The following is a 14,165-nucleotide window of genomic DNA, read 5'->3' on the forward strand; positions in this document are numbered from 1 at the left end:
TCGCACAGCAACTAACTGATTCACCATCTTAAACACACACTGAAGTCTCTGGAGTAGAACTGTCAAATCAGAACTTGATATTTTTAATGGAAAGGATATGGTTTTTAAAGCATAGCATTGCTGGGTTCTGACAGGTCAGAACAATGGAGAGAACATAAAATCACTGAAAGAGTACAGTTTAGAGCTGCTGGGGCATAGAAACCCACCTCCATCTATTCAATATTTGACTGGCAAAATTTTGCAGTTCGTCCAAGATTAGCAACGTACATCAAAGCAGCATTTGCCTTTGGAGAAGTATGTTTGCTTTGCATCTCCACCCTGTGTTTTCACATTTATTTTACAGACACAGCACAATAACGGGACCTTCCCTGCCCGATCAATTACATTTGTTTTAAGATCAAGTTGCTTTGAGAAATATAAATAAAGTATAATCTCCCAATCACTTAAAAATACAGTTTTGGAATCAAATCCAGAAATAATCCTGAGCACAGAATTTGTTAACAAAACAATGTTGACCTCTCTTTCTTCGTTGGAGCCTATAAATGTTTCCCACCATCTTGTCACACATTTCCACCATTAGCTTCATACTGACTGCTGCAAACAGTGCCAGGGGTTCCCAGCCTGGGGTCCACAGACCCTTTCCATAATGGCATTAAAAAAAAGGTTGTGCACCCCTGCACAAAGGAAACTTTCTCCCTTGGCATTTATATAACAGCAGTCCAAACATATTGTTTGATGCAATATGGATTCCAAACCACACAATTACATTTGTCCACCATTCCTACAAATCGCAGAGGTAAGCTGATGCCACCTGCACTCAGCACACCAATATATTATACCTATCCTAAAAATAAATTACGGGGCTGCAGAAGAGAGTGTGATAATCTTCAACATCTGAATCCATGTTGGCAATCTGTCAAACAATAAATCGTCTGCTTTACATAGTAAACTCAAGGTAAAGGTGTGTGTGTGTGGCGGGGGGAAGACACATGACAGAGAACAGTGGTGTTGGGGCGGGATGGAGGTGTGGGAACGTGATAAGAGAAATTTATTGGAGAGTGTAGGGAGATAAAGGTGCTTGCAGATAAGATGGAGTAATGCAAGGTGGGAGGGAGCAGAAGGCTTTGCCTCGCCCATCGCCACTGGGGAGCCACACTGCGGCCTAGCACAACAGGCCCCCCACCCCACCACGGTCAACCTCGACCACATTCACCACTGGGGCCTCCACGCCCAGCGCACCACAGCCCCCCCGAGCTCGAACCGCAACGCCGCGGACTCACCATGTCGGACACTCGAACACGGGTTTTATCTGAATCGCCTGCATTTGAATCACATCGAGAGGGTGAGAGCTGCAGCGCGCTCCGGATTCTGGGTCATTGGCGGAAAGGGCGGGCGGGCGACGCAAGCCATTCATGCGCATGCGCCCAGGTCATCGCCGCGTTGCTCGCTGGGAAATGTAGTCCCGTTTCAGTCACCTAACCCCCCCCCCCCTCCCCCCACCCCCCCCCACCGCGGGGAGCAACACGCACAAAATGCTGGTGAACTCAGCAGGCCGGGGCAGCATCTACCGCCGACGTTTCGGGCCGAGATCCTTCATCAGGACTGGAGAGAGAGAGAGAGAGAAAACGATGAGGAGTCAGAGTTAGATGGTGGAGGGGGATTGGACGACAAACCACTGACTTCTCCTACGATGTTGCTCGGCGCGCTGAGAATTTCTACTACCGTGGTTTGTTTTTGCTATAAATCCGTGTAATGGTTAAAGGATTTGAAGGAGGAAGAAATAGCCGCCTTTCAGGCTTTGGAGGGTGAATACTGTATTACAACTCAGAATCATAATCAGATTTAATATCACCAGCATATAATGTGAAATTTGAGGTATTCGCAGCAGCAGTACAATGTAATACATAATAATAGAGAAAAATGCGAATTACAGTAAGTATGTGTATATATTAGATGGTAAATTAAGTATGTAGTGCACAAGCTAAACATAAAAAAAAGGTAGTGTACATTGATTTCATGGCCATTCAGAAATCAGATGGCAGAGGGGAAGAAGCTGTTGCTGAATCGTTGAGTGTGTGCTTTCAGGCTTCTGTACCTCCTCCCTTATGGTAGCAATGAGAATAGGGCATGTCCTGGGTGATGGGGGTCCAGCTGTCTTTTTGAGGCAAATAGCTCAGGTTGACTGCACTGTCAGTGTGGTTCTGATAGGGTTACAGTTGCCTCCAGCAAAGCAATGAGAAGGTGGTAGCAGGGGCTCTCAAGGGCAAACAAAAACACTGTCATGATTGCTGGCAATCACTTCAGTCAGCAGCCTTTTATATATTCATCCACTAGTAATACCTATCTATACATCGAATTAGTCCAATGCCTCACAGTCTTCAAAATTGCCTGCTTGTACTTTTACAGTGTCAAGTAAGAAAACAAATGGGCAGTTGATAAAACAATTGATTTTTTTTAAAAAGTGCAGAGAAATAAGACCATAAGATATAGGAGCAGAATTAGGCCATTTGGCCCATCGAGTCTGTTCCATCATTCATGGCTGATCCAATTTTCCTCTCAGCCCCAATTCCTGTCTTCTTCCTGTTACCCTTCGTGCCTTGACCAATCAAGAATCTATCAACCTTTGCCTTAAATATACATAATGACTTGGCTTCCACAGATTCACCACTCTCTGGCTAAAGAAATTCCTCTTCATCTCCATTCTAAAAGGATGCCCCTCATCCTGAGGCTGTGTCCACTGGTCTTTGCCTTCTCACCATAGGAAACATCCTCTCCATATCCACTCGTATCAGAACCCTTCTCCATTTGATAGGCTTCAATGAGGTCACCCCTCATTCTTCTGAATTCCTGCGAATACAGGCCCAGAGCCATCGGATGCTCTCCATATGACAAGCCGTTCAATCCTGAAATAATTTCTGTGAACCTCCTTTGAACCCTATCCAGTTTCAGCACATCCTTTCTAAGATAAGGGGCCCAAAACTGCTCGCAATACTCCAAGTGAGGCCTCACCAGTGCTTTATAAAGTCTGAACATTACATCTTCGCTTTTGTGTTCTAGTCCTCCTGAAGTGAATGCTGACATTGTATTTGCCTTCCTCACCACCGACTCAACCTGCAAATTAACCTTTAGTCCTAAGTCCCTTTGCACCTAATTTTCTTTTGTATTTTCCCTCCGTTTAGAAAATAGTCAACCTTTTCATTTCTTCTGCCAAAGTGCATGATCGTTCTCTTCCTAACACTATTCTATCTACCATTTCTTTGCCCATTTTCCTAATCAGGCTGAGCCCTTATGTATCCTCTCTACTTCCTCAAAACTACCTACCCCTCCACACGTCTTCATATTGTCTGCAAAGTTTGCAACAAAGCTATCATCCAATTCATTGATATATAAAGTGAAAAGAATCAATCCCAACACTGACTTATGTGGAACACCGCTAGTCACCAGCAGCCAGCTTGAAAAGGCTCCCTTTATCCCCACTCTTTGCCTCCTGCTGATCATGCTAGAATCTTTGCTGAAATACCATGGGCTCATAGCTTGATAAGCATCCAAGTGCAGAACATCAACCAATTCTCCTTTGGCTAACCTGCTTGTTATTTCTTCAAAGAATTCCAACAGATTTGTCAGGCAAGGTTTTCCCTTGAGGAACCCATGCTGACTTTGGCTTCTTTTATCATGTGCCCCCAAGTACCCTGAAACCACATCTTTAATAACCAACTCCAACATCTTCCCAATCACTGAGATCAGACTAACTGGCCTGTAGTTTCCTTTCTGCTGCCTCTCTCCCTTCTTGAAGGGTGGAGTCACACTTGGAACTTTCCACTCTTCTGGAACCGTTCCAGAATCTGGTGATTCTTGAAAGATCATTACTAATGCCTCCATGTTCTCTTCAGCCACCTCTTTCAGAACTCTGGTGTGTACACCATCTGTTCCTGGAGATTTATCTACCTTCAGACCTTTCAGTTTCCCAAGAACTTTCTCTCTAGTTATGGTAACATCACACACGTCATGATCCTTGATACTTGGAACTTCCACCATATTGACAGTGTCTTCCATAGACTGATTCAAAATACTTATTCAGTTCATCTGCCATTTCATTGTCCCCCCATTACTATCTCTCCAGCATTGTTTTCCAGTGGTCCAATATCCACTCTCGTCTCTTTTACACTTTGTGTATCTAAAGAAGCTTCTTGTATCCGCTTCAATATTATTGGCTAGCTTACTTTCGTATTCCATCTTTACCTTCAGAATGACTTTTTTGAGTTGCCTGGTTTTTAAGAACTTCCCAATCTTTTAACTTCCCACTAATTTTTGTTCTATTATATACCTCTCTCTTTGACTTTATATGTTGGCTTTGACTTCCTTTGTTAGCTAAGGTTCTGACATCTTTCCTTCAGAATACTTCTTCCTCTTTGCTTTGGGATGTATATATCCTATGCCTTCCAAATTGCTTCCAGAAATTCCAGCTACTGCTACTCTGCCATCATTCCTGCCAGTGTCCTTGTCCAATTAATTTGGGCCAACTTCTCCCTCATGCCTCTGTAATTCCCTTTACTCCAGTGTAACACTGATACATCTGACTTCAGCTTCTTCTTCTCGAATGTCAGGGTGAATTCGATCGTATTATGATCACTTGTCCCTGAGGGTTCTTTTACCTGAAGCTCTCTAATCAGTTCTGGTTCATTGCACAACACCCAATCCAGATTAGCTGATCCTGTAGTGGGTTCAACCATGAGCTGTTTCTGGAGTTCTAGCACCAACCTGTTTTTCCCAATTTTCCTGCGTATTGAAGTCCCCGATAGCTATTGTAACATTGCCCTTCTGGCATGTGTTTTCTGTCTCCCTTTCTGAGCTGTAGGCCACTGGGGGGGTCTGTATACAACTCCCAAGGTTGCAGGTTCCAAGGTGGTCAAGCTGAGGAGTGGTAGTAGGGACAAGCTCCCACTACCTAAGAGTGCTCTTCATGGCATGCACCTCAAATAGCCTCTGGCAACCAAGTCCAACTCCTGGCCTTCTCGTGTGGCTTAGCCTCGAAGCCCGGCGGAACTGTTTCTACTGACAGGAGAAGGGGCGAAGGCGGGTCCTGGCACCCTAAAACCAGTGCCTCGGGTAGATGGAGCTCATCAGCCTGGGAAGGCAGTCCATCTAAGAGAGGGAAAACTCTGATCTCAAACCTCCGCTGCCTTGCGGCCATACCCACTCATGGGAAAGGCTTCGGGAGTGAACTCTGAGGACAAATCCGGAGCTGGAGTCCCTAAGGCAGTCCGACGTTGCCTTCAACCTCGCTCTGGCAACTCCTGCGACGTCACTGATGCCCAGCTGTATCGGCCCTTGCCCTTCCCTTGGACAACATCGGTGGCGTGGAGAGGGGAGACTTGCTGCGTGGGCAACTGCCGGTCTTCCACACAATCTTGCCCAGGCCTGTGCCCTGGAGAGGACACTCGCAAGATTTTCCAGGCGCAGATCCATGGTCTTGCGAGACTAACAGATGCCACCACCATACAACTCCCATCAGGGTCTTTTTACCCTTGTGGTTCCTTAGCTCTGTCCACAATGATTCAACCCTATGTCTCCTCTTTCCAAAGATTGACTTAATTTTTTACCACAGAGCAATGCCACCCCTCTACCTTCCTGCCTATCCTTTTAATACAATGTATATCCTTGGACAGTAAGCTATAATCTTCTTTCAGCCATGATTCAGTGATGCAGCTGTGCTGCAAGTTCAACTTCCTTATTCTGTATACTGCATGCATTCAAATACCATACCTTCAGTCCCATATTCACCCTTTTTGATTTTGTCTGCCTTTTACATTGCGATTCATCTTGTTAACTGCAATTTTGCCTCTCCTCTGTTTGTAAGCCAGCTACCTCACCTTCCGCACTATTATCTGCCTTCCTTATGATATTTCTTGCGTACGCAGCTCAGGACTCTAGTCACACCACGCTCAACCATTCGATTCCTGACTTTGTCTGAGGTCTTACCAACATCTGCCTCCACAACTGCTAACTGTTCTGGCACTCTGGTTCCCATCCCCCTGCAACTCGAGTTTAAACCCCACCATGCAGCATTAAGAATAATTTGCTTCATTATTGTCACATGTGAATGCCATCCCTATAGATTATTTCATCACCTCTAAATAGAGAGAAAATTCAGACATCTGAAGTGCAAATGGAGCTTGGGAGTCCTCGTGCAAGATTCCCAAAAGGTTAATTTGCAGGTTGAGTCAGTGGTGAGGAAGGCAAATGGAATATTAGCATTCATTTCAAAAAGACTAAAATATAAAAGCAAGGATGTAATGTTGAGGTTTTATAGGGCACTGGTGAGGCCCCTGAGATGGGGCTATTTAAAGGCCTGACAATCAAACTGCATTTCTTTTGCCCTCAGTAAGATCTGTAACCACCTGCAATCTCAAGTACAACCTTACTTTGTTTAAGAAGGTCAAGGTCGCGCTTTCTCTCAGGCACCTTTCTAGGTTGCTACTGTAGATCCCTGTTGCTGAACAAAATCTGAATTTATTTTAGAGAGAACACTGATAACTGTTGAAAGGTGTCACTCTTACCTTTATTTGAACTTTCAGTATGAAACATCTGCATATGTACTTTATGTGTAGCAGCAAAATGGCATTTTTGTCTGTAGCAAAATGGAACCTGTACTGTACCAGAGTGCTTTGCTAATAGTGTTCGTGCAACATTATGCCAATGGAATCTGAGTCCTTGACACACTGCAGACCAGCAGATGCACTACTGACTGAATGCCAAGTACACGGATTCCTTGAACCAAGGTGTGGGTAGCTGTACTTATGTATAAAGGAGTGACTATACTGTCCGTTTTGTTTGGAGTCTATCACCGGTGGTTGCGTGGTGATAGTCTCCCCTTACTGCACATAAAATAAATGTACTGATGATTGATCCTCTCTGAGTTATTTGTTGTTTGTTTTGGGACGTAGCAAAAAAGATGCTCGACAAAAGACAAAGCTTGCACACTATGCTCGCCAGTCTTGGCACCCAGTATTTTCTGAGTCCCAGTCTCAGGTACTTCCCATGATTGTTGGTTCAAGGTTTTCAAGCTCTTCCAGGTTTTGGTAAGGAAATTAGTCTTGTTTCCTGGACTCATCTCCGTTCGATTCCTTTTGTTCTCTTGGGGGACTGTTTCATATTTACAATTCAATCCAGGTCTGTTTTCTACACTTCTGTCTTAAGTCCCTTGGACAACCTTGGGAATGTAGCGCCCACCCTCCTCTCATCTTCACAGCATTCATGCATTAATAGCAACTCTCCCTAATAGCTGGAAGAGTGCTGTTTATTTTGTAATATGTCCCTTTGGGGTAACGTTGTCTCATTTCTCCAGTTCTGAAGAAGGGACTTTGACCTGAAGTGGTAACTCTGCATCTCTATCCACAGCTGCTGGCTAGCCTGCTAAGTTTTTCCGACATTTTCAGTTTTTTATCCCTTGTAGAAAAGGTAAAGATCCCAGCTGGCAGCAGCAAGAATCTGCATTAGATCAATATTGTGCTCCAATTTGAAAATCTGACAGTACTGTTCTGGGAATCATTGAAATGAAAATGAACTTACTGTTGTATATTTAATAGTGAAGTAAAGTTTGAGTAATCTTATATATAGATACTGGTTGATTAAGTATTCTTATTTGTTTAAATAATTCATTATGGAATATATGTATAAATATGTGAATGACAAAGATCATCATGCTACCATGTGATATGTACGCGGCTTGCTTGAAGTAACCTTGAAGTTAGACTTGCATTTCGGACTCTCGTGTCTTCCTTTGAATTAGTTAAGTGTTTTGAACTTACAAGACATAACGATCGCTGTCTTCTTTCTATCAATTTTAAATTCAAGCTCTCAGTGTGAAAGATGGAACATTTTAATCCTGGGACTCTAGTGTCCAACAATCTCACGAAAGAACAGAAAAAAAATGAAGGGCGACATTTGAACTTTTTAGGCCACTTTTATTTTCCTGTGATTTCCTGACACGATACAGTTTTACCAAAGTGACAAAACAGAACATCCTAACAAAACTCTTAAGATTCCATGATACCTTTTCTTCTTAAATATACTTATATAAATATCTGAATTTTTAAAAAAGGCACACATAAGACATTTTGAGTTAGAAATAGATCTCTGGTCACAAGCATGAAAGAGATGGTATATTGCTGTTCACTTGTTACACTCCCCTTCGATAGCCAATCAGGAGAGGACTGCAATAGGCGGGTGAAACACTCGTGTTCCGCTTTCTTGGCTGCATGCAAATTTTTAAAATTTCGTCCCTTGGTTTTGTCCAAAAAATTTATAAATATGGCACGCCTTAACTGTTTGCCTCACATTAGAACGGAACAACTGTGGAAGTTTGTTCCTGTGTATCAGACTATTTTCAGAACATATGCTCTTTTAATGAGACTTTTAATTTAGCCAGTGGACAAAATACACGAGCTTGGGGTAAAAATGGTTGAGTGATCTGCCAATATTAGTATCAAACAAGTAAATTACTATATAAATACAAATCAAATTCTGACTTAGTTTTATATTTAGCATATTTCTCCTTTAATATACAAAATATTTTGCCAGAAGTGTCAGTGTTTCCAGTTTATTTCATAGTGCATTGTTCAAATGAAAGTGACTGCACTTCTTATTATAGGGCAGGAGTTCCCAACCTTTTTTATGCCATGGACCAATACCATTAAGCCAGCAGTCCTTGGACCCCAGGTTGGGAACCCTTGTTATAGGGTTTCTTAATACGGATACGGTAACTAGTCTAGACATTTTAAAATAAAAGCATTTTTGTTTAGTAATTCAGATGCCCCTGTATATTAAATAAGCGTGTTTTCAGTATACTTGGTGATGTTAACAGTTGTCAGGAAAAGTGCAGCGGTGTCTATTTGACAAGAAGTCTGTTCTCAAGAGCTGCCAGCTTTTTCCCGAAGGCACCTAGTGCAAAAGTTTGTTAAGGACCATACGGCATGACAGTCAAAGTATTGGAGTATAATGGTTTAGGCAAAAGTGGTGTAAAACTTTAAATGAATCAAATACCTAAACTATATATCAGTACCATCTAGAAGGATGAGAACAGCAGATATCTGGGAACACCACCACTTGGAAATCCTCCTCCAAGACACTCACCATCCTGAATAGGAAGCATGTTGCCGTTCCTTCATTGGCGCTGGGTTAAGACCATGGAATTTCCCCCCCCCGCCCTGCCAACAGCACCGTGGGTGTACCCACACCTCAGGGACTGCAGCAGTTCAAGAAGACAGCTCATCACCACCTTCTCGAGGGCAACTAGGGATGGGCTTAGCTGGCGACACCCACGTCCCGTAAATGAATTTTAAAATAATATCAGTAAGCCTTCTAAAGAGCGAGACACATGTTGCAATCTTACACGAGTGCTCCTCTTCTTCATTCCCTCCACTCCCTCACCCTTCCCCACCTCTTTCCCTTGCTTAACTACCCCCCCCACCCTGAATCAGGGTTTCATGAAACCACGGGAGCAGGCGGTGGATGGTCGTACGAGCAGCTGGTGTAGATCACAAGTCCTGGTTATGCGACCACTGACGCCAGGCAGACAATCTCTGAAGAGTATTGATAATGGCTGGGGTCACCCATCTTGTAAAGACACTGCCCAGAAGGCAAACAATTTTAGTAGAAATATTTGCCAAAAACGATCATGGTCATGAATAGAGAAAGGAACAACAGCATGAACGAGCATGACCATACATCATACAACACAGTACATAATGATGATGATGATGAAACTGATTGCTCCATGGTCTACCGAGACTAACGGAGGCCTACATAATATATTGATACACAGATAAACTGCACGAGAGATTAAAAGGATATGTTTGGACGTCAGTGTTTTAATTATTTTCTCCACCTTTGTCTGGAAATTCACGAGTGACTCGCAGGCACATGGGTCTTCAGGTTCAACTGAAAGCAAAAAGAAGCTACGTGAGGGAAAAAATATCAATGTTTTTCAACTTCTCTGTGAATCACGCTTGCAGGTCCCAGTAGAGATATTTATTGGTAGGTAAAACTTTGCAGATGCTGGAAAATAGTGGCTATTTCCCCACCGATAGTAATGAACTTATAGCAAAGCGAACGTTACTTAAATCTCCAAGAATTCTGCGGCTCAGGCAACCCCTGCGGGGAGAGACAGAAAGATAATGTTCATAGTATATTTATTATCAAAGTATGCATGCGGCATACAACCCTGAAATTTGTCTTCCTCGTAGACAGCCAGGAAACAAAGAACCGTGGAATAACCCCACTCAAAGAAAAACATCAAACCCCACTCCTACCCCTACGTGCAAAATAATTGCACAAACTGCAGCAAAAAAATGAATGAAAACACAGATTATAAAACACAAAATCAAAAGGCATATTTCAGTTAAAGTCATGTTTTAGTCCCTTATAAGAACTGTTCTGTTACAAAGCCATCAACCTGAGACATTAACTCTTTTCTTCTTCACAGATGTTGACTGTTCTGATGAGTTTGCCCAGTATATTCTGCCCTTATCTCAGATTTCAAGAATCTGAAGATTTTTTTTTTGCTCTCTAAACCCTTGAATCAAAATTTATCTCATGCAGTTTTCATTCAGTCAGTCCACTATGACACAAATGGTTTCATCTGTGATCCCATCTGGATGCTGTCCAAGTTGCATGCCATCTTGGACAATGTCTCCCATCCACTCCATAATGTACTGGTTAGACACAGGAGTACGTTCAGCCGGAGACTCATTCCACCGAGATGTAACACTGAGCGGCATAGGAAGTCATTCCTGCCTGTGGCCATCAAACTTTACAACTCCTCCCTCGGAGTGTCAAACACCCTGAGCCAATAGGCTGGTCCTGGACTTATTTCCACTTGGCATACTTTACTTATTATTATTTAATTATTTCTGGTTTTATTTTGCTATATTTCTACTCTATTCTTGGTTGGTGCAACCGTAACGAAACCCAATTTCCCTCGGGATCAAAAAAGTATGTCTGTCTGTCTGATATGTCAGTGTATTCGCACTGTGGCAGAATTTGTAGTCAGTTGTGAGGAGACAGACTTGCTGAAAACTAACATAGATCCAGCACTGGGTAGCATCTGGCATCCAACAACACTCATGCAATTGAACACGTACAACAAGCTGGAGGAACTCAGCAGGTCGGGCAGCATCCGTGGACCGATCTGCCGAGTTCCTCCAGCGTGTTGTACGTGTTGCTTTGACCCCAGCATCGGCAGTGGACTTTGTGTTTACTCGTGCAATTGATTTGGATAAATTTCATTGAACATTTACCATAAAAGCATTTATAAACATTTCCACAGTGTTCAAAATGAGGTTGATACACTCAATGATTCAGAAACAGCTTCTCCCCCTCTGCCATTCATTTTCTGAATGGACACTGAACCCATGAACACTACCTCACTACTTTTTATTTCTGTTTTTTGTGCTGCTTATTTAATAACTAATAATATACTGTAATTCAGTCTTTTTTTCTCTAATATTGTGCTGCATTGTACTGCTCCTGCAAAAGCAGCAACATGTGCCAGTGTTATTAAATCTGATTCTGATTATTCCAACTCAAAAAGATTTTAATCAGTTCCTCAGATAAACACTACGTGATTCTACGCCTGTTTCGAATGAACGATAAAAAAGATTAAGCAACACACACGCAAAATGCTGGAGGAACTCAGCAGGCCAGGAAGCATCTCTGGAAAAAAGTACAGTCGGCATTTCGGTCCAAGACCCTTCTTCAGAAAACCCTGCTGAGTTCCTCCAGCATTTTGTGCGCGTTGCTTGGATTTCCAGCATCTGCAGATATTCTGTTGTTTGTGAAAAAAAAAGAGATTAAATTGTTGGTGATACTAAAATATCGATTATTTCCCACTATCAAATGTTCAGAAATCCAAGATTCTGCCCAGGGATGAGGGCGGAGCAGTATTTGCCGAGTTTCTTAGTCTGAAAAATCCAGACTTAGAGAAATAAAAATACAATACTGAACTATTTTCAAAACAAATGAAAAAAAAACTTACCACATATTTTAACCTGTAATTTGTCTGCAATTTGATTCATTGTTTTGAAATCTGCGGTATAATAGTAATGATCTTTGACTGGATCTGAAGCAATCATCCTTAATTCTTCTTCCAGGGCATTCCCCACTCCAATTGCAAACATCTTAACCCCTGAAAATATATAAGAGTGAATTACTACAACACACACAAAATGCTGGTGGAACACAGCAGGCCAGGCAGCATCTATAAGGAGAAGCACAGTCGACGTTTCAGGCCGAGACCCTTCGTCAGGAAGAGTGAATTACCGATTGCATTTTGAAAATCTTCTCCGCTGTTGCCCAGTAGGGGAATGTATTACCATTTTTGTATTGCTTGTATTGTTACATGAACTTGGCATTGTCCTGCCACTAACTATTGTCAAGAATAAAAACTCTAGGCTCTAAGGCAGGTGTTTCCAACCCGGGGTCCATGGACTCCTTGATCATGGCATAAAAAAGTTGAAACCCCCCAAAGATCAAGTAACATAGAGAAAGATGAATGCTCCTATGTTATTCAATAATGAAATGTATAATTATGCTGAGCACACTAGTGCCACAGATTCACAGGTCCAATCTCTTAGTGGGTGCAATTAACCATTTTTTTTCATCTGGAGCAGGAGTAGCTTTGTGTGTCTGGAATAAAGAAGTCAGGGGAATTGTTTTCTCATCCCCATTCATTGACTCTTGTTGGAAGTGGTGGCCGGATTTGATTGCTGAAAGGGGCAGTGTGGCTTCACTATGTGGATTTCTCAAACATGAGAGAGTGTGCAGATGCTGGAAATCCAGAGCAACACACACAACATGCTGGAGGAGCTCAGCAGGCCAGGCAGCAGCTATGGAAAAGAGTGAACAGTCGGTGTGGAGGGCCGAGACCCTTCATCAGGACTGGAGAGAAAGGGGAGGAGCCGGGGTAAGAAGCTGGTGGGGAAGAAGTACAAGGTGGCAGGTGATAGGTGAATCCCGGGAGAGGGGGAGGAGCTGGGAAGAGCTGGGAAGTTGATTGGTGAAAGAGATAAAGGGCTGCAGAGGGGGGAATCTCATAGGAGGGGGCAGAAGACCATGGAAGAATGGGAAGGGGGAACAGCACCAGAGGGAGGTGATGGACAGGTAGGGAGATGAGTTGAGAGAGGGAAACAGGAATGGGGAATGGTGAAGGAGAGGAGGGGGCGATTACCAGAAGTTAGAGAAATCGATGTTTATGCCATCAGATTTGAGGCTGCTTAGACGGAATATAAGGTGATGCTCTTCCAACCTGATTTCTCAGACTGATTCATCGGTTCTTGTTTTCTGTGTCAGGCTTGTCAAAGGACCTTGAGGATTTGAGGACCCGGGAGGATGCAGATACTGTGAAAGGGGCACATTGATAGAATACAATGATTGCACAGGAATGGAAATAAAGAACTGTGGTAGATAAAACCTGGTGCAAAATCTGATCGACAGTGACAGACAGTTCGGATGTTTGTCATTCTACACAGAGAGCTGACATGTGGGAATATTTTCTTTAGAGAGCAAAAGTGTTTGTTGTGACAACACGTGCAATTCATAAAAGGTTCCAAAGCCTCGGTTTTATCAATTTATCTGCTCTCGGGAGCCATGGCTGGGGTGGAAATATCAAATTCAAAGTCTATATCAATTCTCTCGGTTGGATCAAATCTAACGCTGTCCATCCATGCTGGGTTGAGCAGCGAGCTAGCAACTCGGTCGTAAAAACAGACAAGTGCTAAGTAAACCGCAAAAGGCCGCCGCCCGACGCACCGCAGGGCGCGGAGAGGAACAACATACAGATTATTAAATAAATGTACTTATCTTAAATGAACAGGAATGATAACGCAACAGATTTCCTCATCAATGCTTTCTTCTAAACATGTCATTCAACACAGGAATCCTTGACACGTTTTGAAGAAAGCAACATCCGTGTAAAACCTTTTCCTCTTCGTGTGTGTTGATTTAGAAAATGAGTCTGGTTTGCCCTTCACCTGAATAAGAACGTGCTGCTTCCGGACGCCTGATATCACACTCAAAATACAAGTGTCACGCCCTGGCGAAGAATTTACTACTAATGTTGTATGGTATTTCATTTAATGGGTTTCTGTAGAAGCAGTGTGTTCTGCTAG

The 14,165-nt window shown here is 42.9% G+C and overlaps 2 protein-coding genes across 3 annotated transcripts in view; both read right to left on the minus strand.

Moving 5' to 3' along the window:
• ppp1r8a (protein phosphatase 1, regulatory subunit 8a) overlaps positions 1-1,412 on the minus strand; it is a 46,056-nt gene extending 44,644 nt beyond the window's left edge. Inside the window, exon 1 of one of the 2 annotated variants that reach the window (XM_073028471.1) lies at positions 1,281-1,412. In XM_073028471.1, coding sequence (XP_072884572.1) covers positions 1,281-1,283 — 3 coding nt within the window. In that variant the 5' untranslated portion in view covers positions 1,284-1,412. The remainder of the gene's footprint in view (positions 1-1,280) is intronic. The other variant, XM_073028470.1, reaches the window with a different exon arrangement.
• An 8,300-nt stretch (positions 1,413-9,712) lies between these two features.
• Positions 9,713-14,165, minus strand: part of matn1 (matrilin 1) — a 28,174-nt gene continuing 23,721 nt past the window's right edge. The window contains exons 6-7 of the mRNA XM_073028474.1: positions 12,035-12,184; positions 9,713-9,939 (exon numbers count right to left, since the gene is read on the minus strand). Coding sequence (XP_072884575.1) covers positions 9,728-9,939; positions 12,035-12,184 — 362 coding nt within the window. The 3' untranslated portion in view covers positions 9,713-9,727. The remainder of the gene's footprint in view (positions 9,940-12,034; positions 12,185-14,165) is intronic.

This window comes from Hemitrygon akajei, chromosome 24, assembly GCF_048418815.1.
Source record: "Hemitrygon akajei chromosome 24, sHemAka1.3, whole genome shotgun sequence".
Lineage (NCBI taxonomy): Eukaryota > Metazoa > Chordata > Chondrichthyes > Myliobatiformes > Dasyatidae > Hemitrygon > Hemitrygon akajei.